Source organism: Columba livia, chromosome 8 (genome assembly GCF_036013475.1).
Source record: "Columba livia isolate bColLiv1 breed racing homer chromosome 8, bColLiv1.pat.W.v2, whole genome shotgun sequence".
Taxonomy (NCBI): Eukaryota; Metazoa; Chordata; class Aves; order Columbiformes; family Columbidae; genus Columba; species Columba livia.
In genome coordinates this window covers 26951206-26978024 of record NC_088609.1, presented here as the reverse complement: position 1 = coordinate 26978024, position 26819 = coordinate 26951206, and the positions used below count along the sequence as shown (strand labels likewise).

Genomic DNA, 26819 nt, shown 5'->3' with positions numbered 1-26819 from the left:
CCGCCGCCCGCTCCGCACCTGCCCCCCTTGCCCAGCAGCCTGCGCCGAACCGGACCGAAAAGGGGTTTTTGATGCGTTTGTTTTCTCCCAGGTGCGAAGGTTTGGCTTCTCCAAGATACAGGCGGAGACAAGGCGGACAAGACCTTCAAGCAGCCGAGAGCGGCAGAAGTCTACAGAGCTGAGCTGCCTGAAGAGCCCATCAAAAGGTCCATCATCACTCACATTTTGGGAAACAAAAGCAAAGCCCAAATAAAATAGTAATTACTTCTGTGAGTAGATCAGGACAGTAGAGGCAGGTATATGTGCCACCTCCTTCCAGCATCACACACAGCTGCTCTTTTAAACATGGTATAAAAAGAAATAAGAACCACTTCACACCCAACACTGTGACAGAGAAACCTTGAGGCTCCTGTTAGCTCCAAAGGGCAGCACTAAGCATACGCAGCTTTGCCGTGAGGGGTAAGCCAAACTCAAACATAGGTGGTGGTACAAAAATTATCTGAGGATTGTGATCAGCTGGATCTGTCCCGTCACTACCTACCTGAATAGTTTACTGAGACCAGGTATGTATCCAAGGTGTACAGAACTACTCATACATCTGCTAAGAGATGGAGAACCGACAAAAAAAAATAATCTAAAAGCCTCTGCTCCACTTCTCAGAAATCCTGGTAAGGATTATAGCATGAAACCTAAACAGAGCATTAAAAACTAAACAAAGCCTTGCACATGAACATTCTATATGAAACGCCAAACAGCCTCCAGTCCAGCAGCTCTTTCCTGTTTTATCCATCAAGGGAAGGCTCCCAAAATAAGACCTCAAATTCCTATCTATCCTGTCTCCCTCACCTTGAAGACAGCTCAGGAAGCTTTTTCTCCTTCCTGCCTGTTTCTAATGCAGCCTTCCCAGTGCCTTTCCATCCATTTCTGTCCTCCTTTTAAGTCACACAAGCAATCAGCAAAAGCTTCTTATACCCAGGGAACAAGACAACTAAAAGTAACAGCTTATTTTCAGAACACTTTGCAGAAGCTTATGCTCCAGCTCTGTTCCCTTTACTGTGCATTGCCTCCTTAGAAGTTGGAGTGGGACCATCTATCAGTCAGGAACTGTATTCAGATCTGTATTAATGAATAGAATTTAAAGTCAAGATATGCCAGATTTCCTCTTAAGTTTAACCTCTGTGGAACAGAGAGTCAATGAGAAGCTTCAGCAACTGGCTTTTTCTCCAAGACAAAAAAAAAAAAAAAAAAAAAAAAAAACAAACCAAAAAAAACAACTAGACAAGAAAGCTCTGATTCCATTATAGAAATTAAGTATCACAATCCATAAGAATAAGTATTTTCTACATTCCAGTGCTTGATAACATTTTCCCCTCATTCCCTGAGGATTCTCTCACAAATAAACACTTATCTGAGCAATGGTTTTGGCAGATCACACAGTATCCTGCCAAATTGGAAAGGAGCAGTTTGACTTCGAACTTAGGGGCTCCTGTCCCGTGACTCACAGTGCCAAGGGTAAGCGAGGCACCTCACCTGCTTTAGGGAAGAGAGGCACCAGGCCTCAGAAGGCAACTGTAAAACAGAAAGTACTTCCACAACATCTGATGCCACCTCAGACAACATGGAAAAAACCCAAACCAATTAACAAGATAGGGGATCTTGCTTTGGGATCCAAGCCCAAAAACTTGTCATGCTTCAGTCTGGTGTTTGCGGTTCATAGCCATTGGCAATAACAACATCTCACAATTAGATGCAGAACTTGCACACTCAGGCAAGAGCCCTTGGAGGCGTGTACTGCCCAACACATTTTTAAGTCCCATCAGGGCAACACATACTGGAACACGTTATATGACTAATTATTCACTAACATAGCATCAATTATCTGGTTTTTTCTAGATTCAAGTTTCTAACCTAAGATTTCCATAAGTACTGGAAGAGGAAGGCCAGTAAGGAAGATACAATTAATTTTCAGACATGCTGGATTTTGGTCCTGTTTACTAGGGAACTGTTTGACAGATATTCCAGAAAGCCACCAGTAAAATAGCAGCAAATACGGAAAACACAAGCATCTTATACACAAGAAAAGGTCAAGATTGCACACCGCATGAACAAAGAAACTCTGCCAGGTATCAGTTAATGCTGATCACTTCTGCAGTCTGGAAAAGAGCATGTGGATTATGTAGTGCCCCAAAGCAGACGCTAGAAGAATAGACCCCAACAAGTGCTGTACATGAACAACTGACTCTTCTGTCTTGAGTGGAAGATAATAATCCTCTGGCCTAGATCACACAATTAGCATCTGGTGAAAGATGCTTACAGAAAATCCTTCCTAACAGTGTGAAATCTCCATTATTGATGGCAATATAATTTTTATCCACAAGCTGTAGTGACAGCTGAGCCCACAACAAGGCATTGCTTTGACTGGGATGGGGAGAAGATTCTGTCACAAAGCAAGAGGAACGTTAAAATTTGCAGAGCCTGGATGCACGGAAACACTGACATGAAAACCATCTCTTCTACACATGTGGCTGCAGCCTAGGCAAGACAAAATTGCATTGATTTCCAACAAAAAAAGTATTCATCGTCAGGAAAGCAAACACTGCGGGGGAAGATCTCAATGACAGCACATCTCTCCAGACCTCAGTTACCACTGCTCTTACCTGATGGCCAGAAGCACTGCTGGAGAAGCTGCAGTTAGCCACCTCTCATCTTTAAACATCCCAGAGGAGAGACAGAGAATGCAGACCTATTAAAAAAAATTGTTTTTCAACTTACCAGATAAGATGTGAATCCAGCATTGCTTTTGGCCCATATTATCCACTCTCCAGTTTCCCAGAATTAAAATATATACATATGGTCTATTTTTCTGCTGTCCATTGGGAAAGTATTTATTCACATTTAATTCAAGGATCAAGTATTTTCTCTCTTGCTTTTCATATCAAATTCAGGTCAGCCCACACTACAACCAACCATCACATCTTCACAGCTGGAAGGTGATCACTGCTGAGGACATTACAGCTATTCTGATTCTTCTAACATCTGTCTGCTGCAGGCTCCATGGGAGCACTAATGAAGGTCTCACCAGGATCATACTGTGAACTTCCAGTATCTTTGCTCAAGGACAGCAAATCAGGCTTTTGTATTTAGGGCTGCAGGCACACATATAGTTCCACTAACAAGGATGAACGCTTTGGACAGTACTGTTAGTGACTCCTTTTCTTAAACAGTTTTTGTTCTCCTGACTACCTAGCAGCACAGAGCATGCATTTTCCAAGTTCCAGTTGGTTTCTGACCATCTTCTTCCTACATTATGGTTATCTGCTGTGAAAGACTCCTCGTCCCCTCTGATACTCTTCTCCATGCCAGATTTCAAAGGGATGCAATGCAGTATTTCGATGAATCTTTAAGAACAGCTTTCAGTAAGTCAGGATCTTGTTTAAGTTTTACCAGCATCATTTCCTGCTTACCCCAAACTAATCTGCCACGCATCTTACTCATACAAGGACAGCATTTCAAGTTGCCAGTAAGCCTGAAGTCGCACAAAGTCCATAATTAATAGTTAAGCATACATATTAAAGACCAAGTCCTAGCCCACACACTCCAAAGCAAACATTTTCTGCTACAATTTGCTTTCAGTAAGTAGATAGGTCCATTTAGATAAAGTGCAGCATCTAATACAATAGCCCACACACCCCTGGGGGCAGTCAGTACCACTGAAAGTCTTCTGAAGCAGCTGGTAACACCTATGGCAGAACTATACCAGAAGTGCTTTAAAGAGACCAATTGTGCTCTGTTCTCATTGAAGTAAAAAAAGTCAAAGGGAAGAGAAAAAACAAAAAGAAAATCACCACCAAACACCACAAAACCAACACCCACCAAAAACCAGTACTCTGAGATGGTCATCTGTAAAGACACCTAGAAAATAACTGAACAAATCAACTGCCAGACGCAGTTGTTACATATTTTCTTCCACTTAAGATGTGTTTGAAATTAAGTAATTAGGCAAATCAACTCCTTTGCATTGCTTTTGCCCGAATTTGTCCTTCAGGTTATGGCAACAAAACAGTGCAATACTAAAAAGAAGAAAAATGAAGCAATAATCTTTTTATCATCCTTCACATGATGCTTGCTGTGGAAGTCTGCAACCATGCAAAAAGAGTATTTACCTATAGCTAAAGTAGTAAGTTTAATTTGGACACAGTACACATGAAATATTATAGACATAAAAGACTGAAAGCAAAAAAATAATCCACAAAATACTTTGGTTTTTAGTAAAGCTGGTAAAGAAAAAATTGTGATCTATTAATTATTTGTTTCAAAATATTATACAATAAGGAGAACAGCAATTAATTTGCACTTTTGTGCAGCTCTGTAGTTTTACATACATTTATTTCAATGAAATGAATTGTTCCAAGTAGAAATTACAGTCACAATGCCAAATGCATCACTTCAAACAAAAAACTCCTCCCTTCTCCCTGAATACTTCATCTTGAATATTTTTTAGTATGGAACTATTAAAAAAAAAAGTATGTATATATTTTTCAAGCATTTTTTTTCTGTATTAACAACAGCAGTTGCTTCAAGGCTGCTTTTCCTCCTCCCAGAGGTGAGGAACAGGGCTCCCACAGACACTGCTCCATGATCAGCCTTCTTTAACGTAACAGACTTGGGGCAAGAATATAGAGTTCTTCACAGCTCTCCTCCAGATCCAGCTTCTGGGCTCTCCTCCTGGTCAGCCAGCTGATGTCATATTAGCAGCTTTTCTCCTCCCAACACCTTAATTAGGCAAGATTAGTCCCATTCACAATGAGGCAGGTCCAGATAGTGGGTTTCATTGCAATTTGGAGAATTATTTTTCTCCATACAACTATGCTTTCTTTGCATATATTAGCAACAAACTTCAATGTGTAATCATCAATTAAGAAGTATCAGGTTGTCATCACTCTGTTGTCTGCAAAGAAAAAAATTAACAATTTTTCATTCAGCAGGAAATGCAATAGGAAGTATTTACCCCTACAAAACCAAGCTGAGCTATGATCCTTTTGTTCTGTGCTCTCCAATTTCAGCATAAAGCTCCAGCACCCGCACAGGGACAATCAAGCAGGAACAGCTTCAGTAGTAAAAGCTCTGGATTTGCACTCCAGATGCCAGGCTTGTGCCCTCAATACTCTGCAGTGTATTAGAGTAAAATATGTTCAAGCAGACAAAAATCTCTTATCCTGCACAATGACTTTTATGTGAAACCTGAGGCTGTACCTGGCTGGAGCTCTTATTAACTAGCTGGCTTTCAAGTGTTCACAGCAACTGCTGGGGTACCTGCCCATCGTCACCACACATGCTCCTTTTTGGCTGCCAGAGTACATCCAAAGTATAAAGTTGCATTTTACAAAAGCTTCGGCAGATAAGTACACAAGTATCCTACTGCTAAAGCAGGATTTGTTACACCATTTGGGATTGAGCAAGTGTTCACATCCAGCTCTGTCCTTTCTCCCATAGCCTCACTTCCTTGCACAGTGCTCACAACCAGTCTGTGCACAAGCAGGAATTCTCCTGGACTGCCTAGGGACAGTGACAAGGCCCTTCCACTCTCAATGAGGGATGCAGAGGTGTGTTAGGTCTCCTTGGAAACAGAATTCAAAGAATAAGACTTCCACACCAGCACCAGGTGAGACATTTACCTCTCAACAACTCTAACTTAAATAGGACCACTGGTAAGACCTCCAAAGGCTTGGTGGCAAACAGACATTTACAAGTGTGTTTCCAGTATTCTGACAGATAGCATGGAATGAGTTTTCCTCACAGACACAGCACAGCTTCAGGATAAGTACGGGACCTTGCCTGAATCACATTCTCTTGCTTTCTGCTATTACTCCCAGACTAGGGGAAAAGCTTTTTTAGAAACAGAAGACTTGCAAAACCCTAAGAAGCAGAGACTTAGTTTGCTCTTCACTCCTTGGCAGTTGCATGTTATACCCTGCTGTCCTCCCATCAGCTTCTACCAGTTTCTGCATGGTAGTTTTGATATGAGCAAAGCACTTAAAACATGCTTTTAAGCTCAGAATTAGTCTCCTGATGGTGCAGCAGTGGTAAAGATCTAACACCAAGTAAAACACAAGAGGAACAACAGATTCCAAATATTCCACGGGCTGAATTCTGGATGCTCCAGCATTTGTGAAACTTTGCTGCAAGAAATTAACTGGTGTATTTAATGTTTTTATTAGAAGTACAGCCTACTGACCTCCTACAGCAGCAGATGAATGGCATGGAAGTACTTTCTTTTCTGTAAGCAACACTGCCATGGTCTTTTAGAAATTCGTGTAGATCTGTTACTGGAAACCCACTTTGTTGGTATTTCTGAAAGAGAAAGTACTTTATTTAAAACACATTAGAAGTTACTGGCCATGAAGTGTTCTAAATTTTCCTCTAGAGTGAAGGGCCTTGAAGTGGATGTTCAGTATTGCCACGCTGCAGAAATGCTCTGCAAAACAGCAGTTCATCACACTGAAGTGGCTCACACATTGACCCACACAAGGTGCTCGGAGGGAAGAGTAACAGTAAAATGTTTTGCAGATCAGACCATCCAATAAACTCAGATGCACAGACAGCTGAGTTATATTTTGAGCTCCTCTTGCTCAGTCTGGAAGTTGTGGTTCATGTCAGAACAGCCTTGTTTTGCTGGCCTGTTTATCTAACACTGAGACAAGAAAGGGACAAGAGCTGAAGAGGATGATCTGCATTGCCTTCCCACCAGTTATTGCAGCTATCAGGAGCACAAAGGAGAGACAGCACTGGAGGACAAGAACAAAAGGTAATTACTAAAGACTTCATTTCACTTTCAGACAGTTTATACTGGAAATGGAGGCTGCAATTTTAAGTTGAACAAGAAGTAGTGGGTCTTTCGGAAGACATTTCCTTTTAACCACAGATTTCCAAGCAGTGCATTAAGCAAGCCATTAAGCAAATGAATTTAGAGTTATCTTCTTGGCCCCTGCCACACTCCTATCAATGGGGTATTCTCCAAGACGCCAGCAAGCCCTTCCTGACCTCAGCTTCTAGTGCCATGAGAAGAAGCGCTCACTCCAAACAAGAATTATTCAGCTCTTTCCACTCATCCTTCAACTTGTGTTTCCATAAGCTGTTACATTTTGAAGCCAGGTGAAGCAGCAGAAAATATTGGGACACACACTAAGGATGATTTTCCAAGCCAATTATTGCTTAGTCATTTGGATGACTACCCAGTCATCCTCCCAATTTCACCACAGACTAAACTACAAGATTTTAATAGACTCACCAGTCATCATAACTAATCCTAGATTGTGCGGTGTTGAGTGACTAAGAAGAATGAATACAAAACTGATTAGAAGTGTAATGGGAAGGAAAAATGTTTTACCTTTATAGTGTCATAGGAGTCGGTAATGAGAGCAATAAAGAGGCTGAGGATCATGTATATAAACAGACTAATGAAGGAATACAGATATAACCGGCTGAACACCCACACCAATGTGCTCTTCTGCTGGATCTGAGCAAATGTTGCAAACATATCATCACCGTTGACCAACGAAAACAGACATTCAGCCACTGTGTTCAGATCTTCAAACTAGAAAATAAGTATGAATTATTAATAGAATGTGAAGGTCAAACATCCAGATTAAATGGAAAGTGAAAGGTGTTATAAAAACAAAAGTAATTTTGTTCAGGGTTTTACTCATAGCAGAAGAAAATAGTCAACCCAGCCAATCAAATGCTACCACACTTCCTTTCCTGTACATTCAGGCCAAAACATACACATCAGTAACAGAACCACGCAGAAATATAGTCTTGGCTAAGCATTATACATTTACATTAGAAATATTAAGATTTATTTTAAAACAATAAACTCATCAGTTACTGGCTGTTTTGCCTGTTGAGCATCACCACTACAGAAAGTTTGTTACCAAATTTCAAGCTGGTTTAAACCTGCAGAAAAATATCATTCTGTTTGCCAAAACATGTAGATAAAGTGATTTCGCGGAATATATATAGTAAATCAGCAGCGTTATGCTAGGAACAGAATCTACATCCTCTGGTTACCCAGCTCTGCAGTGCTACTGGAGCAGGAGTAATAAATCAATACTGTATTAAGAAGTTAGAGATAGCATGTAGCCTTCTGACCTCAAATGATCTAAACCACATTTGTCTGGTGAGAACATCATCTATCTGTCATTCAGAAAACCCTGAGCTGTAGGTAAAAGCTACTAAGCACATCCTGGACAAAATCATGGTTTAATTTCAAGGACATCCTCTTAAATTCTTAATTCCATTTCCCCAAGCAGGAACATGCTCTGACGCTAAACTCTATTCAGCAACCAGGTGAGTACACTTCTCACTATCACTTTGTGCCTCCAAATAACTGGATTTGTTAACTATACTTTACTCGACAATATTAATTAATGCATAATATTTTAATGTAGTTATTATCAACAAAGCAACAGTACTACACTCACTTTAATTTTGGTACTATATTAGAAACAAGTTGTCAAGAGGCATATGTTTGTAAGAACATAGCGTCGCACATAAACAGCAGGTCTGGCCTTACCTATGGCTTATTTTTTAAGTAATCTTTTTATTTATTTTTAGAGCCATTATAATACTCAGCAGCACATTCTCTGAGAAGAAGGGGTCCATAGCACGGGTAATTCTTGAGTAACCCACAAGTTTTGATTCATAGGCAGAGAGAAAACTGCTAAGGATTGCTCACACTTACAAGCTCCTGGATTGACACAACACAAAATCCAGGGTTACCACTCCCTCTCTCTGTCCACAGAAGAAAAAAGCATTTGTATGTTTTTGAGCCAAGGTATTCAGTTGTGGAGCACAGGGACCCTTCTCCTGCAGACGTGCACAGCAGAGAAAGCTCTTCCCGTCCCCTTCCAGGGACGCTCACACTGCAGAGCGCCCAGCTGGGCTCTGCACGGTGCCACATCGCCTTCCAGCGGGGACCGGCTGGAATAGGAAACCCCACAGCTACAGCTGCCTGCCTGCCTTCACAGGGATCTGGGAGATTTAGCAAGAGGTAACACCTTCACAGGTAGGAATATTATTTACTACACTTTCTTTTGCTCAGATAATTAACGTACTTGCTGCAGGGAAGCTACAACAGTAATTACGCTGTGCCTGTTATAAACAATTAAGCCTCTAGTATGACCAAGGATCCCATAGATTACCACGGAGAAATGTATTGTCATCAACTTAAAATACGCACAGACTGAACAACTACATTTCTCAAAGCAGAGAACTGCATTATGTTAGAGGAATCGGAGCTCTGGGGGTGCAAAAAGCTGAAGCAAGCACTGCAGCCTGTGTCTCTGTTACTGTATATACTGTGTGTAACCAGAAATCGAGAATGAAAAGTCATACGCTCATTACTGAATAGAGGACATCTAGAATTTATCACAACAGGAATGTGCCTTTTCTAAAACTGTCACGGAAGAACATCTGCCAAGAAATAACAAACAAGTTTTGCAGATTTTTTTTGCATGTGTTTTGGAATATACAAAGCCTTACTGCTGTATCCAGGTTTCAGATAAGATGAAACACCAGGCACATACTTTGATACCAACCTTTAAAAAAAAAAAAACACCAAACCAAAAACAAAACACAAACAAACCCAAACAAACAAAAAAACACAAAAACAAACAAAACCAACACACTAACAACACCACCACACAGAGAACACAAAGGAAGCAAAGTAAACAAGACAAGCATTCATCCACTCCTTTAGGAGACAAGATTTAAGAACTGAAGCTACATGACACAGGGAAGACTTGGAAAAACAAAGTCGGAGTCAAGGAGATTCCCCAAAATGTTAACGGAGAGCTGGTGTCTCTTTAACCCAACTGAGCTGGGACTGCCAGAAGAGGGCGAAAGAGATACAGACCGATTTACCTAAAGTCCCCAGCCTGGGTAAACCTTGAGTTCAAGCACACAGTGAAAGCAAGAACACGGTTTATTTTGTTAAATGGAGCAGGTGACAGGAGGTACACATGGAAGAACTACTCCTGTGTTCTTCAAGTTAAAGCTTTTAAACAACAACATGAATTTAAGACCTATTTCTGCTGTTACAACTAAGAACTATACACACAGTCATTCACACATCATTAGACCAAGAAAGGAGTACATACCTTTTCATGATAGGGTCCCAGGACAATCCAACCACAGAAAGTATAGCCAAGATAAATCATCCCAGCACAACAACAAAACCTTAGCACTTTGGGCAATGATGCTTGCATAGTTAAAATGAGCACCTACATATCAGGGTGGAAGAAAGGAGAATGGGAAAAAGCCACAAGTTAGGGAGACCTGAGTAAGAGTGATAACTATATGCTTTAGTTGTTGAATATTTTAATTCAGCCTTACATTGTAGGTTTGAAAATATCCCAGGTATCTGATGACTCCAACCCAGACAAACAAAGTTGATGTTCCAAGTAAAATGCTGCAGACATCATAACTTGTAAGGTTCTGAGGGATCCAAACAGAACAGGTGGTCAAATTACAAAGCAGTAGGTATGTCAGCTTGACAGCTATTCAAGTTTCAGCAGTTCAAACAAAGAAAGCAGGGCAGTTCAACACTGAAAGGATGTTGCTACATCACAAAAATCAGACCAAAGTGAACTGCAGTTGTTTACCAAGATCGCCCAAATGCAATAGTGCTGCAAATGAAAGCACATCTACACTGATATTATTGTAGTTTTGCATGAATAACTAAAGCCTTTAGCTTGATTATGACATGGTTTTAAACTTTTTGTTTTTAATAAAAATGTCAATATATACTATTGTTAGGCAAACAAGCTCTCATTCACTATTTAGGAAAACATGACCCATCATTTAAATGAAAAGCGAGCCTCAGTACTACAGCCCTTTCCATACTACATGCATTTACATCTCTGAACAGGTTGACAGCCATTCAGGGCCTGAACACCATTTTTTGCTACCAGTGAAGTTTATAACCAATTATACTTGCATTTTATTTTAGAAGGCTAGAACTGTTTGAGGTAAGCATGAGATACCCATCTAGCTCAAGATTTCCTACCCTCATCCGCCAATTTGCCATACAGCGGGAGGTTCTCAAGTGCTTCCTCTGAAGGCCACTCTGGCCACCCGCTCTTTGAGCCTTAGTACATATAAAACATAAGCAGCATACTACCTACCCTGGTTTTCCCAGAATACAAAGCTTTGTGAACACATGAATTGCTCTATTGTGAGAAAACAAAACAACAGCAACGACAACAACACAACACCCAAAAAATAACACACACCACACCAAAAAGAAACCCCCCCCCCCCATACATACAAACCCCACAAACAAAACACAAAAACCAAACAAAAAAAAAACCTGAAGAGCTGCCAGTTGGACAAAACACCTTGATTTCAGTAAGTCTAGAGTGGGACGTCAAGGTCCCAAGTTGCGCTTTTTTCTGTTTGTTTTTGTTTGATTGTGGGGTTTGGTTTTGTTTTGTTAGAAACTGTCTACCCACAGTTCCTATACCAGGGATTAGGGGACTTACCACTGTGAAAATAAGATGTTTAAATAGCTTATATGGTCTTACTGAATGACTTTGAGGAAAAGGGACCAAAACCAGCTATCAGTCAAACTAGCACTAGGAAATGAAGGAAAAAGCACTAGCAAAAGTAAATAAGATTACTAGTGACTATGATAGCTCACTTTCATTTCTCCCCAAGTTAAAACACATTACACTTGGTTGTAACAAGATTAGTATTTTATCTGAGGTATTAAATTCTCACCTTGGCTTTTATTTCCATTTTTAGGATTGACCCAATGATTGTCATCACATCACTGATAATTACCAGGACATACCATCCATTTATGAACTCCAGGCGGTCAGCATGACAGACATGACGCTTATATTTCTCCAAGAAGAAGTTCACAAATCTCTATTGATAAGCATGTAGATGTTTAGTTACAGGTCACCTTAGATGAAAAATATGTACAGATGCCTTGGTAGTATAGCAACACTCAAGTTTCACATAACCCTTTTCCCTATAGTAGTTGCTGGAATAATAGCTTAAAACTCATTCTCAATTGCAACAGAAATAGTAAAAAATGAGATTGGTTTAGGCCAGTGAAAAAACAACTTTTCACAGAACATCTGACTTCATAACCAACCCCCACTAGCCTAACCATGGCTTGCTGCCCCTTTTTTAGCCCCCTCCACAAAAGTTTCTATCCACCTCCAACAGAGCAAGGCCACTCAACTAAAGGAGTGAAAAAGAGAATTAGTAACTCAAATACAACTATAAGGGAAGTGCTCTCATTTCCAGTAGACCTGATAATATCACTTCCCACACTCAACACCACCTATCTGCTTTCACTTGCTCTTTTTGCTCATGAATAAATGCTAACGTCCCTATTCTTGACAGCAGTTTGGCAATGCCTTTGCTGAATTGTGTCCTCTTCACGCTTTGTCTTGTTTACAAGCTACAGAAAGGATATATTGAACAAGATAAACAAGTATCTGTGCTTTCATACCCTACCTATCCTGAACTCTTCTCCCAACTGCAAGCCATATACTTGCAAGCCATATACTTGCAAAGTCTGTATCAATTAACAGTTATACCTGGTACATCTCAGGGCACAGCTTGTGTTCCTACATCAGTATTTGGACCAGAAGAACTGAGTCTGCATATATGAAGCTCTGCAAGCAGCTTGAGGTGAAGTGGGAGAGGGTTAGCCTCAGTCTGCAGAGGAGGATGAGCAAGGAAGGTGACAGCAGATGGCGATCAGTGATTGTGGAGAGAGCAGGAGAGAATAACTGAAAAGGGGTAGATCCAGCTCCAGAAAGACCAAAAATCCCAACGAAAGTTAGACTACATGTCGTGCTTTACATTTTCTCCAGTTAGAGCTGGCTTTGTGGGATGTTCACTAAAACTTTAATTTATGAGAAGACTTCTATGGGAATTCTACACTGAAGCCAGGGAAGGAAGAATTCGTGTTGGAATGTGCAGGATGTGTTAGCTGTTAGCAGCACAAAGACTCAGAAGGTTTTTTTTCACATAAAATCCTGGACAAAATTAAGTCCTGGACAAAAAAATTAAGTCTCCTTTTGCCCTTGAAATACGAAATACTTTGTATTACAGCACTACATAAACAGAAGTAAAAACCCATTCAGCTAGAAACTGTTCAGAGACATCTACACATCCTTTCAAGAGACAGAGATACAGTAAAAGAGCAACATCCTGCAACAGATATACTACCAATATTCCAAAACACATCACTTGACAAGACTAGCAGTAAACAAGACAGACAAAATAATAATTGAGATTATGAGCACTGTACTTACTTTTTGTAGTCTCAAGGCAAGAACAATGGATCGTGTACAGAGGATGAGAGAAGCAAAGCAACTTAAAATGACAAATCCATCAAAGACTAGAATATACTGAGTGTTTTTCTGGAGAACTGTAAAGAATCAAAGAAAGGAAGTAAAGTTAGTCGTTTCACATCTCTCTGAGAACCAATTGTCACAAAATGTCACATATTTTGCATTTAAACACTCTCACCCCATGAACAGATGGGGTATAAGAAGTATTCTTTCTGCCACTATGGAGACTGGGCCACAAGAGTGAAAGGCATGTTCAAGTTCTTAAACATAAAACCAAGGATGGATTAATATAAGCATCCCCTTTTTGCACTAAGTTCATCAGTTCATCTGTACTCCAGTGTTAGAATTACACAGAGTAAGAGAAATGTAGACTTTGGTGCATACTAGCATTATTAAATTTAAACAAAACAAGAAATCCCACCTCTTATTCCATGACCTGCAACCAAAAATTTGTTTGACTTTCTACACTGTATTCTTTTCATCCACAGCTTTACAAGCCATCATGTGAACCCAAATCAGACATTTTCCTTGGCTTACTCATATCAACTGATGAACAGGACAGGGAATGTCTTGCTAGACAGATTGTTATAGAGCAGGGGAAGTGACAGGAGAAGATGTGCTATTATGCAAACACACATGCACCATACTTACCAGAGCCAAATACATGCCAGTCTTTACATTCTTGAATATCAGTGTCACTATCAAAGTAAATTTTGATTTTTCCACTGTGGGCTCTGTTATTGAAAGTTATCTAGAAATACAAGAGTAGATCAGAAGTGAGCTTAAAATTTCATTCCATAAAAAAAAAAATTTTGGTAAGTGCTTTGACATAATATGCATTAATATTTGTTCATCAGGTAAGCTTTGAGAAAGATATCACCATGAGTGTTCATACAGACATAATTTGAGGATGTGTCACATATAGCACAAAAAGCAGTATTCCAAGAAGCCAAACTTCAAGTTTAACCTTTAGAAGAATAATGATGACCTATCTTCTCAGGCTGTGAAGTTACCAGCTGGAATATGATAAAATAATATTGTCCCATGGCAACAACATTTCAGCAGCCTTTGGGAAGGAGGGCTAAGGGCAAAGACATGCTCAACTGGTTTTGCCTCGCAGCTGAAGTATAAGGATGATGACTACCCCTCAGTTTAAGATCTTGTTATAATATACAGTGTTGGAAGTGCCATACCCCATATTCACTTACAGTATTTTGAAATGCATAGCAGTCGGGCAATTCACGGGCATGGATTGTCTGTAGGGCAATGCCTTTTAGCTTGAAGGAGATTTCAACCTGTATAAGTCTGAATGTTTAAAAAAGTGTATAAATATATCACAGAATCACAGAATGTCAGGGATTGGAAGGGACCTCCAAAGCTCATCCAGTGCAATCCCCCTATGGAGCAGGAACACCCAGATGAGGTTACAAAGGAAGGCACCCAGGTGGGTTTTGAATGTCTCCAGAGAAGGAGACTCCACAACTTCCCTGGGCAGCCTGGTCCAGTGTCTGTCACCCTCACTGTAGAAGTTTCTTCTCAAATTTAAACGGAACCTTCTGTGTTCCAATTTATACCCATAGCCCCTTGTCTTATCATTGGTTGTCACTGAGAAGAGCCTGGCTCCACCCTCATGACACTCACCCTTTACATATTTATAAACATTAATGAGGTGTATGTAAATACACACAAACACATACACAAAGCAAGGAAGCTGCACAACTCAGAATCCACCGTGTTCACACGGAAAGACAAAGTTAAAAATTAAAAAAAAAAAAAAAAAAAAATCCTCACTATCATTTTACCTGTAAAATTCAAGATTGAAAAAAGAGGAGTTCAGCTTCAGTTCAGCCCTCTTACCAGCTAGCTCCTGTGGCTTTAAAAAGATACATTCTGGAAGGAGAAAAGTAAAAGCTGTAACCTTAAAAGGTTCACACAGAAAGCAGCATAAAACTGAGATAACCAGGTTGAATGGCAAGTCCTAACCAGGCAAAATGTTAATTTTGAACAAACCTATCCATAGAGAGCCCCAGCTGATGGGATCAGAAGCAGGTTCATGCAGTAAATTTTGAGAGGCTAACAGCCCTGAGAGGTGGTAATGACACCCACCCACCAAAGGTACAGACAGACCAGCATCCAGAATTCTGTATTTGAGCTTTCTGCATGGAGGGGGGAACAGACACACAGGAAAAACCCAAACAAAACAAGACAACAAAACCAAACACACACACAACCCACTAACGACAGCAGTTGTAAAGAGCTTCCTATAGTCTACACAGTAACCACCTCTAAGCAGGTAAAAAACAAGAGGGGAATAGACAAAAGGCAGGTTTGTGTTACTATAATTGCCATGCAAAAAGCCATTGGTATTAAACTTTACTGACTTTACATTGGAACATAAGTACTCCGCAGCAAGACATTTTTAGTACAACAATACTATACCTGTTTCCGTAGAAACATCTATGTTCAGTGTATCATTGGAAGGAAGCATCGTGCCTTTCCTGTACTGTTGTTTACAGATTTTTAAACCTGATCCTTCATGTTCATAACCAAGCGTCCCCAGGGATATGTTCTTTAATTGCTTGTACTAGTTTAAAAACAAAACAGAAGTTACAGAGATAGTAGTCTCTTTTGCATTAGACAGTGACTTGCCATCTCAAAGTTATGTGTATCAATATAGCTTTTTACCTTTAAAAAAAAAAAAACAATCTTTACTTTCACAAAGTCTGTAAATTGAGAGTGGATAGCTTATGGGAAGTAAAGAGGGCTGCTGGCCACTAATTAGTAGTGATTGGCATGCTGATGACATGGTGACTGGGAGCCCAGTACCTACTGGGCTGCCTGCAAACGATGATCTGTGTGCCAGGCAGCAAGCCAGCAGGCAGCTCTTAATTAGATTCCTGGCAGGGACTTCAATGTATTGCTACTAACCACACACAGTTCTGGGGTATCTTATGTATTTATCTCATAAAGGTGTTAGTTTTCACACCACTTAAAACTTGATTGCTTTATGTACAATCCAAGTCACAGTTCTTATCAAGCCCACCCCAAGAGTAAAACCAAAGCTGCTCCCTGTGTGACTACAGAAGAGGGAGGCCACATATTCACCACATAACCAGCAACTGTGGAACATACAGAGACCTTGGGCAGCCTCCAAAAGTAATTTAACCTGCCTGCTTCACACAGAAGGAACTGAAAACATGCCTGTGAGGAAGGCAGTTTCTTTTTCACTTACTCTAAATACAGCAGAGTCACCTTCTTCATATGTTAAGACATGCTTGAAAAAAAAGGACTAGAAGTTGAAGTGAATAGAGCTAAGCCAAGTCAAACATCATCCACACACAGATCAGCCCTTAGCATCACCAGTGAACTCCATTAAAGGCCAGTCCTCTCCTGACTTGCCTTCCACACATCCTCAGTATCTGCTGGAAACAAGAAACCTCCTCTGACCCTCAGTCAGCTTCCAGCCCTACACAAGGAGTCAAACCCCAAGGCACATCTCTCCCTCTGGTTCTTGACTCCTCAACAGCTGAGGAGATCAATGACTAATCACGAACACAGTCATCTGCCAGCCCAGTTTGGCACCAGCTAACACTGTTCAAGAGAAGCCAGACGGACCCCTGGCCTTTCGAGGAAGAAAGCATAAGCATTTAGTAATTAATTAGTTTTTATCATCACCTCACCAAGTGCAAGAGCTCAGGCCAGGCCTCCGTACCCTGTCACAACATTATCTCAAAGTAAACTAAGGAAGCCAAGCCTGACTAAGGCAGGTCAAGTGAGTGGAAACAGTAGTTAGTCACAACTCCACATCCTTCTGAGGGCATCTCCAGATCACTGCATCCAACAGCCACTGCTCTGGCCACGTGTGCTCTCAGGCTCTGCCCTCCTGACAGTAGAGCATGTGGCCCTGGGTTACTCACATGCCACTTTCAAACAACACTACAAAACAGTAAAGACAAAAACCCCATTTCCACGTTTCTAAGCAGTCTCAGACAGAGTAGCCAGCAGAATATCCCAGTCCTCCAGGCTCCACCGCAGGCATGGTACAAGCATAACTCCACACAGCTTCTTTGTGATAGAAGCTTCCAAACTGGACCCAGGAAAGGAGTGAGGAAAAGCTGTGTACTCTTCCAACTGGAAAGTATGTTCTTTTTCTTTCAGAGTGTGAAAATATCACAGTGGCATATTATACAAAGCCTAAAATTCCCTTTTTACAACTTCAGTTTTGCTGTTCACTCTTACCACCTTCTGTAATATCATATGCTTCTGCTTGCCCCACCTGTTCAAACCCCCAACCACACACTTCAAAGTAAAACTCAAAACACCAAAACCTATGGCTTCTAGCTGCCCATCTCAAAAACAAAAAGCATTGTTTTCAGCTTAGTAGCCAGCTAGCTTGTCTCCTCCTAGAAGGCATCTTTTAAAAAAAAATAATTTAAAAAACACCCACCCCAAAAAAAGGAAACACTAGCGTCAATGTCTCCTTGGAGACACACTTTTTTTTAAGTATTACACATGATTTAAAAGCCTCAGTAACACCACAGAACACTAAAGAATCCAGATTACACAAGTTTAAATCTCCTTAAAGGATATGTCTACAATTATACATAGACATTTTATGAAGTGACCTTTTTCTGATGCCTGTATCACACATTGGCTCATTCTTGAGGATATAAAGCTATTATTGCTCTACTGTCTTCTATCTGGACTTCACCTCAGCCTTAGTGCCTACAAAAGAAGGAAAGTGAGACAAAGCAAGCAAGGAAGAGAAAAAAAAGCACAGTTTACGGAAGAAATAGTGGTGATATTGAGAGGAAATGAACGATGGTTTAAAGCCACTTTCCATTCATCCCATGTGAACAGTTTCTGGGCTTATCATCATCCTCAAACAGAAGAGATGTTTCATTTTCCAGACACACCCTCATTTGTCTCATGACTTCTAAATGTATTCATATTAAACGCAAAAATATTTACTGAATTTTCATCCTAGATTTATTCCCTTTCCTCCCACAATTGTAAAGGGACTGTTCTTTAAAATACCATTCCTAACCAGAGCAAGTGCCTCTACATTCCTGGAAGTACCCTATTCCCCATTTTGAGGCCTCTGGCACTCACTACAAAGCTGTGATTCAGCGTAGCTCTAAGCACAAATTTTTTGAATACCATGCATAGGTATATTCAGGCCCATAGCTCTTCAACATAAGACCTAAACAAAAATTCCAGTTCATACAAAATGACTGATTTTCAAACTTTCTGCATTTCAGTACTATGCACTGAGTACAATTTTGGTTTAGATTTCTCCACAAGAGACAAAAATGCAGACACCTGCACTCAAAACTCAGGATATGCCACATATGCTGATTTGCTGAAATATCAAAGCTGAAATCCAGGAATGGCAACAGCAAACCAGAACCTTAGCTTTGGCTTTAGTACTGTCCATTATAAACACACACACTTACCTGATTAATAACATAAAAAATGCTATCATAGGCATCCTGCTGTGTATATATACTGCAGCTGTAGTCATCTTCATCAGCTCCAGTATAGCCTTTCAGGAATAGGTGTTTAAAAGCAATAGTGTTTTCCTCTTTGAATGAGACCACCAACTGGTTACTCAAACCAAAAAAGATAAGCTGGAAAAAAAAATTTTAAAAAGATCAAAATTGCATTTTGGAAAGCTTCGAATTATAATAAACACAAAACAAAGGTGCCTGTTGCTATAACCCTGCTAAAATAGGAGAAAAAAAACCCCACAAAACAAAACCCTGTTAACTAATGCCATAAGACCACTAAAGTCAAGTTTTCTGTACATAGGGTAAGAGAAGAAGAAATCAAAGTCTTCTGCCAATTCTAAAACTTACAGTGCAGCAACTACACAGCCAGCTAGGTCACTGCCACCTTTCACACATCCGGGACCAACAACTCTAACTGGAATTTGCCAAACCTTTTGTTGAGGATAGAAATGGCAGAAGATATAACCTGATAGCCCAGAAATACCCTGCTTTGCTATGGAACTAATTCCTGCACCTCTGGCATGGCACAGGATTAGAGCAAAACTGTGTGGGACCCCACAGCAACAAATGCCATAACCTGCCTGACCCAGGTGCTGGTTAAGGAGGCTGTAATAAGAATTGGCAGGAAGATATCCCAAGCCCTAAAGAGCTAACTCTGCACCCTAGGTTTAAACTGCTTACTAACAGCAAATGTGAAAATGTCTCATTAATGTCTTAGAGAAAAACCTGAAAAACCAGAAGAAAAACCCACCACACTGAGTGCTACAAAAAATCTGCAGCACTCCAGTTAGTATTGCAAAAAAAATCAGGGATCTTCCAGTTGCAATACAGAGAAACAAAACATAGTTGGGAGTGTTTCCTCAGGGGACTCCCTAGGGGATTTCAGCATGGCATTGGATTAAAACTCCCCATATGGGACCAAAGCCTCTTCTGCTCTTCAGTCAGGCACAGGCACCCCAGCTGCTGCCCCAGACCACAGCAGCCACTGGTGTCAAAACTAACAGGCTGGCACCTGGCAGAAGCAGCTAAAAGGAGGTTTAACTTATCCCAGGTTGTCCTGCAAGGGTGTTCCCCTCGCTCTGAAGTAGAGATACTTGTTGAACTTGTCCATTTACTAGTAGCTCACGTTTTGAGACCTCCCTGCAGAGCAGCAATGTATTTTCCTTCAGAAACTCAATTTTCTTTCTGACTCCCTGCCTGGCATCTGAGCAAGACCTGGGATTGACAAGAAAAATCTTAAGCAGCAACCCAAAAGATCTTGCAGCCTTTGAAAGCCAAGCAGCAGAGCACTCATTCTGCTCATGCAGGTTAGTGAGAGACTAGAAGAGCAGACAGAAAAACCGCATGTTCTGTAACTCCTCCAGGAGTTTAAGTATGTTAAGCTAGATGGAAAGTACTGCACCTTTTCAGAGCAGTGTAAAGCTGCATTTTGTCTCATTACTCATACACTAAGGTTACTGCCTGTCTTTGAAGAGAGTGCAATAACCCACATCTGAGGTGCAGCTGCCAGTGAAGCAGAATGAGAAAACCTGTCCCCTTACTCATACTGCCCACCCCCTACTTCCCCGCACCGTAACACACACCCTGCTCCCAGCAGCTCCCGCATTCCGGGTCACCATGTGCCAGCATGAGTGTAAATAGCCCATTTCAGCCAGCCACACACAGACAGATGGACCACGGCTGCAGCACAGGCCAGACCTGGTGCCAGCGGGACCAGCGAGCCCACCCTGTCTCTCCAGTGGGGAGATGAAGGGCAAGAGTGGTCAACAAAACACAGGGACACACACACACCAGGATTACACTTAGTTCTAGCAGGCAAGACAAACACAAACCTGGAATACTGCAACTCAGCATGTTTTTAGAAGTTGTAGATTTAGCTGTGTCAGACGTCAGAATCCTGCATTTCAAAACTCCAGATAAATAACTTCTACCTATACATGTGTCCCATTTTGCTTCCCTCGACCTCCAGGCACCATTTCTTACTGGACTGTAAATTAACCAACTGCACTGTGACACAGTACAGCTTAAAAACTGATTTCTTCTTTGGTTCCATTTCTCTAGGTACGTGACTGTTTGAAAGGCATCATTTGGTGACAGATGCAAGGGGCACATTTGATTCCGCAGCCCCATCATCCTGAGAGACTGTAGCACTTTCACACTGAATATTTACTTTTCAAGTTCCTGACTAGATTTCAAGAAATACCACTTTTGAAACAGTCCAGTGAAACTATGACCTATGAACATAACAGGAGGCAAAACCACAGGGCAGCACTGGGACATCAAGCCTGAAGACAGCAAAATACCTGGTCAAATATTGCCCCAAAATCTCCAGGAGGCTTTTCTAATTTAGTTTGTTATTCTTCCCCCTCAACACACCTTTCATAGTATTTTTTCCTTCTGGACTGAAGCAGGAAGTTCAAGTCAGTAACAAATATCCAGGGATGGCAATGGCCCAAACCACAGACCTGCTTCTCCTGCACATCATTGCTACACCTTCTAAGAGTGAAAACATAGTTAGGATTACCTGAGTAGTAACCATAAGTATCTTCAAAATCTGCAAAGCCAGTTTCCATGGAATTTGACGTCTTGCTCTGTATTTTTCACATGGGTTCATGAAGTAAAACTTCAAATCTTCTTTCAGAGCTGCCTCTTTTAGATCTAAATCTGACTGAGCCATCATATTTCTGCTGTAAATAACAGGTTAATTAGAAACCAACAGAATGCTTTGGCAGACAATTTCCTCATATTGCAGTTTCGCCTCAGATCACCACATGACATGAAAGGTCTGTAACAGTTTTCTGTTTGTTTTACAGCAAAATGCAAGAAACATTTCCCTATGATAACATCATTAAAAACCATTCAACCACATTACATCACCAGAACACAACATTTACACAACTAATTCTCAGGAAATAGGCATTAATAAGAGGATTTGTAATAGTAACAGCAAGTCTACATTTATCTCTTTCTTAAAACTAAATATTTGAAATAAACAGAGGCCACTGTTAACACATTTCTCAGAAAAACCATGTATTCTACCACCAGAAAAAGGTGTCTTAAAGACAAAACAACCAAGCAGGCTTCACAGCTTGCCTCTGCTGTGATCATGCAGCTTTAATGGCTAAACTCATAGGCATTCATTTATTTAAATACCTGGGCATGTAAAAGTGGGAGGAACAAGCACAGAGAACTGTTGTTGTAGGTGTCTTAAATCACTAAGTTTTTCCCTCTCAGCTAAACAGGACATTGAAAAACATTCCCCTTCTCCTCATCTTTTTAACCGTGTTTTCCAGTACCGTAATTATCAGAATCTTCCTACTTCACAAAAAGATCAGAACCAAACTTATAATTTTTCCTCCCTCCATGTATCAAGGTAGAGCAATCATATCTGAAACTGGCTACACAAGGTGATTATCAGTCCCATTTACCATCCAGAAAATTACTCCCTGTGTTCTGAATTTTACAAAGGACAACATTTTTCTCTCAAGATCAAAACCAAAAGCATCATTTCCGAGTTTTCAGATGCCTTCTAAGTTATTTTGTTCTCACCTGCCTGAAGTGTATAGGTATTTGGGCCCGGACTGTAGACAACAAAGCACATTCGATTTGCTAGAACTAGCTCTCTCATAAGAAGAGAAATGAGAATTAAAAAACACAGTAAAGTCAACACTGTGGTGTTTCCTCATAAGAGGAACTGAAAAAAAACCCCAACCTTTTTTAACATTAAAAGCTCAAAGGTTATCTTTATTACACAACCTTAAATCAATCATTCATGAAGATGACGCAAGGTAGGCTGATTTTGGTTTTGAGACAGGAGAAACACTGGAAGGTTTTTCAGAAAAATAAACTGTGAAGTACATCCCTCTTTAAATTTGTAATAAAAACATACTGGACTAGTTTTAATAAAGATATAAAAACCTTGAAAATTTTGAACACATCTGAAAGAAAAGCATATCATAATTATAGCTGTGAGTACTGTCTAAGGAAACATGTACGTACGTACTTCAGTCCTGCACTGAGACCCAAAGACGTTGCTGCTCCTGCACCAGCTGCTCTTGAAGGGGCAGCAGCATTTGTGTGAGTACACAACGAACAAACACAAAACCCAGACTGAAAGTCATAGGAGTAGATGGAAAAGAAAGAGGAAACAGAACAGGTTTAAGCTGCATCTGGTCAAGACTTAGCGCATGAAAGTATGACATGAGAACCACCCCAAGACTTCAGCAAAATCCCGGTGTAAGTTTCCAGTAAAAGCACATTTGAAGCGGCAGATCTTAAGAATCAAACAGTAAACCTTATAAGAAACACTATTTCCTTTGATATTCAAATACATACCATGGAAGACACAGTGGTTTTCTCCAAAGTTATCTTTCACGCCCATACAGCTATTCTAAAAACCTGATGATGACTAATAACAATACTGTCACTTATACAACCCTCACTTAACTCCACTGGCTAGGGATTACTTTCACTGATGCCCTTAGCTGTAGAAACTGTGAGGAGGAAATTCAGCCAAGGAAAGCAAAATACTTTTTCAGCTTAGGAGGAAGAGATTCAAGCCTGTATCACTGTTGGGCTTTGTCTTCCAATAAAGAACAGGCATTCCCTGGTGTAATATCAAATCAATAATTCTTTTGGCAATAGGTGAAATACAGCATTGTTTTCTATTCCATTAATTTCCAGAATAGATTCAAGGTAACATCCAAATAAGCGGCACTGAATCTGCAGAACTAGAACCTTCAGCTGAAGCATTAAAAAAGACTGAGTGATTAATAGTGACTTGCCTCATTTAAAGCAACTTATCTAGTTCTCCCAAATGTTAATTAGCCTAATCATCTGAAAATAAACCAAACGAAGCACCTAGCCTAAAACAGAGTAACACAACAATTCCATTCAGACACAGTAGTGTAATTAACACCATTTAGTAAGTTTCACTGGCATGTTTTGTAAAGTATTGATACAAGCAACTTTTTGTGAATGAAGACTAACTCTACTAGGCATGTTTAAACACGTACCTAAGTGTCGTTAAGTGTTGTGCATCACAAATAATAATTGTTACTAATTCAATGCTAAAAGCTGCATTAGGATAACCACCATTGCAATGCTGTATCCGGTAGGACAATCTGTTTGGATATTGGTTTGTAGTGAGGCACTTCAAAGCTCAGAACTCTATTCAACAAAGAGGTTTCAACAGCAATGACTACAATTTACAGCTACGTACTTATTAAATAAGCATTTAATATGTAGCTCTTCACCACTATCAGAGATCTGTACCAAGAACACTTATCTACTGGAACTCTACACCTTAAAGAGATATTAACAGGATTGATGGGGAGGGGAGAGAGAATAAGAAAAGCAAACAAACAAACCCACAAAAAGCCCACACACAGAGTTGGTTTCTACATATCAGACCGGGCAACCCCAGCTCCACTTTAATGATCTTTTCCTAAATTTACAGTTCTCTCAGAGGAGCACATGGCCTAGCACTTCTCAGGAAAGCAAGCACCAAGAAACTGAGGAAGTAAAACTCCTTTCACACAGCTGTCAACGTTACCAGTCTCTGAGTTACCGCCGGAGCAGTAACAGCCCCGCTGCCAGAGCAGGCAGAGCAAGGGGCACACAGAGCACAGCAGCTCCCGCGCTGGACCGCAGCAACAGGAGAATGGGGCAGTTCTGTAGCTGCTGGACAGCAGGACAACGCGAACCCCGAGAGGCAGAGCGGAGAGGACCTACCTGGTGCAGCAAATTTAAAACACGAGTTTGAGCAACACCTGGGTAAAGGCTAATCTGGTGGCCGAGCACTGCGAGGCGGGGGAAGGGCTCCTCTCCAGAAGCTGCCCACCCCCGTTCTAGTGAGGCAGGCACTCCCGTTATCGCGGTCCCACACGGCCGCTGTGCCCCGAGCGGGGGCTGGGGCCCGACCCGCGCCCCGGGGCGCTTTGCTCACTTTGCTACCGAAGGAGCGCCCTTATCTCCCGTCCCCTCCCCGCCGCGCCGGGCGGCGTGACCCGGGCGGGCAGCACCGCGCCCGGCCCCGTCCTGCTCACCCGCTGGCGGCCGCCCGTCCGCCGGGCAGGTACTTGAGAGAGATCTCCATGGGACCGCGGAGCTCCGGCAGCCCTCGGCGGCCGCTGTCCGGGCAAGGCGGCGCGGAGCTCCGGCAGCCCTCGGCGGCCGCTGTCCGGGCAAGGCGGCGCGGAGCTCCGGCAGCCCTCGGCGGCGGCCGGGGGAAGCCGACGCCGCGACCCGAGCGGCACAGGCCGCGCAGCCCCGTCCCGCCAGCTACCCCGCGTCCTGCTCTGCCGGCCGCACCGCCTTTATGGGCCCGGGCGGAGGAGGGCGCCCCGCCGCACACGTGCCCTGCGGCCGCCCGGCAGCCGGTGGTGTCGCTCCCCTCACCCCCCCTGCCTCCTGGCAGCAGCCAGCGGTGCCCAGGCTGGTGTTCAGTGAAGGAAGGCTCGGTAGTTGCTGTTGTAGGCGAGGAGACAACGTGCAGGGCAGACTCTCGGGTTCGATTAGCTACTACAGAGCTGGTCCTTTTGCAGCTGAAAAAGTACTTAGTTCCTCAGAGGATGTGGTTTCATGTGGTTACTCCAAACGTGGGTGTTCAAAACAGAATATAGACTTTTAGGAGTCTTCCTTGCAGCAACGGTGAGCTCTCTGCGTGCCCACTCGGTAGGGATGGGCAGTGTAGGACTCCGACATAACACTCTCGGATGATGCCATGTTTGGTTACAGTCACACTATTTATGTGAGAAGATGGAACAAAAGCCCAGACAAACATCCATGTGCAGTTACTCAAAATTAGCTTCAATAGCATTGTGTCAGCTCATGCATGACAGGTTTCTCAAGGCTTTCTCTGAAGCATCTGGTATTAGCCATGGCCTCAGGCAGGATGATGCCCCTGACAGAAGCAATCACAGGCACCTGTTTTTCCCCCATCTGCCAGAGCTAAATTATGCCTTTACACATTTTTATTGGAAAGGCATGAGCATATCTGGATTTGATTTCTTCCTCTGGCACACTGTTTAGCTGAAAATATGCTTCTATTCAACACGGACACTGGTACTTAGAAACAAGTATGGCCCCCATCTCCCTCTTCCTCTCTGTGTAACTTCATTCTGTTAAGAGATCTGAGCTCTGCTGAAACAATAAGTTCTCACTACCTGGGCATATGCAAAACATTGGCATTGAAATGAGCCTTGGTATGAAACCAGCTGTTACTTAAGTTTAGCATCGTGCAACTTATTTTCATGAGGAAATACTGATTATCGATATTTTTCAGGCAATTCTTTTCAGAGCCCAGAATCAGACCAAAGGAACTCTCTTACCCCTCCATGCCTTCTTGGACAGCACTGGAAGTCCTGTGTTCCTTAGAATGGCATTTTTAAGCATGATGAGTTTATCGGATGCTTTATCTGCTTCTTTGCTCTCTCCACTTATATTTTACAGTTTTATCTGTGCCTGCTTGATTGTATCACCATAAAGATACTGATGTCTCAAGGATGCAGCGTTGCTAGCATTGCTGATGTTGAGATCACTGATACTGCTGAAGTCATGAGGGTTTTTTTAGACTAAGATCATTGTTACACTTGACTCCGCAAGGCCATAACCAATACACAAAATAAGATTAAAAAGCCCCACCACACACGCAACAGCAGCAGCCACAGATCTCCTGACAGAGCTGCACTTTGATTCAAATGCAGCCAGCAGGCTAGAAAACACACAATGGACTGGCTACTTCTCAGGTGAGCCAGATAGCCAGGCAGATGAATGTCCTGAACACCAAGGCTTAAGCAGATCAGAAATGTGGACTGCAAGCACTTAGATTGCCAGCAGCAATACCAAGGAGAACAATAACTGTCTTGTTTTCTTTTGAAAAACAAACAAACAAACAAACACAGAGATAACAAATACGTAATACAAGCAGCATTAT

General features: G+C 41.6%; 1 protein-coding gene across 5 annotated transcripts; it reads right to left on the bottom strand.

The window, feature by feature from the left end:
* Positions 1 to 4367: 4367 nt before the first annotated feature.
* MCOLN2 (mucolipin TRP cation channel 2) lies at positions 4368 to 25215 on the bottom strand. 5 transcript variants are annotated; one of them, XM_065072663.1, is made up of 14 exons: positions 24931 to 25215; positions 21408 to 21570; positions 18830 to 19003; positions 15813 to 15957; positions 15176 to 15263; positions 14582 to 14678; positions 14025 to 14124; positions 13335 to 13450; positions 11779 to 11928; positions 10393 to 10494; positions 10158 to 10280; positions 7388 to 7594; positions 6236 to 6351; positions 4368 to 4948 (listed from the first exon to the last, which is right to left on the bottom strand). In XM_065072663.1, the coding sequence occupies exons 1-14, from the start codon at positions 24978 to 24980 to the stop codon at positions 4912 to 4914; spliced, it is 1668 nt and encodes a 555-aa protein (XP_064928735.1). In that variant the 5' UTR covers positions 24981 to 25215; the 3' UTR covers positions 4368 to 4911. The 5 variants fall into 5 exon arrangements, with proteins under 5 accessions (XP_064928735.1, XP_064928736.1, XP_064928738.1 ...); XM_065072664.1 differs by having other exon boundaries at positions 21408 to 21567; XM_065072666.1 differs by lacking the exon at positions 24931 to 25215 and adding an exon at positions 24617 to 24809 and having other exon boundaries at positions 21408 to 21567.
* Between the last annotated feature and the right edge of the window lie 1604 nt (positions 25216 to 26819).

What these genes read in the sequence shown, in the direction of transcription:
- MCOLN2 (XM_065072663.1), bottom strand. Translation starts at nt 24,980, where the DNA reads ATGGAGATCTCTCTCAAGTACCTGCCCGGCGGACGGGCGGCCGCCAGC. An exon ending in TTCAATCTTGAATTTTACAG is followed by an intron (nt 14,679 to 15,175) that starts GTAAAATGATAG and finishes TTAAACATTCAG; the next exon opens with ACTTATACAGGTTGAAATCT. An exon ending in ACTCCTATGACACTATAAAG is followed by an intron (nt 6,352 to 7,387) that starts GTAAAACATTTT and finishes TTTCTCTTTCAG; the next exon opens with AAATACCAACAAAGTGGGTT.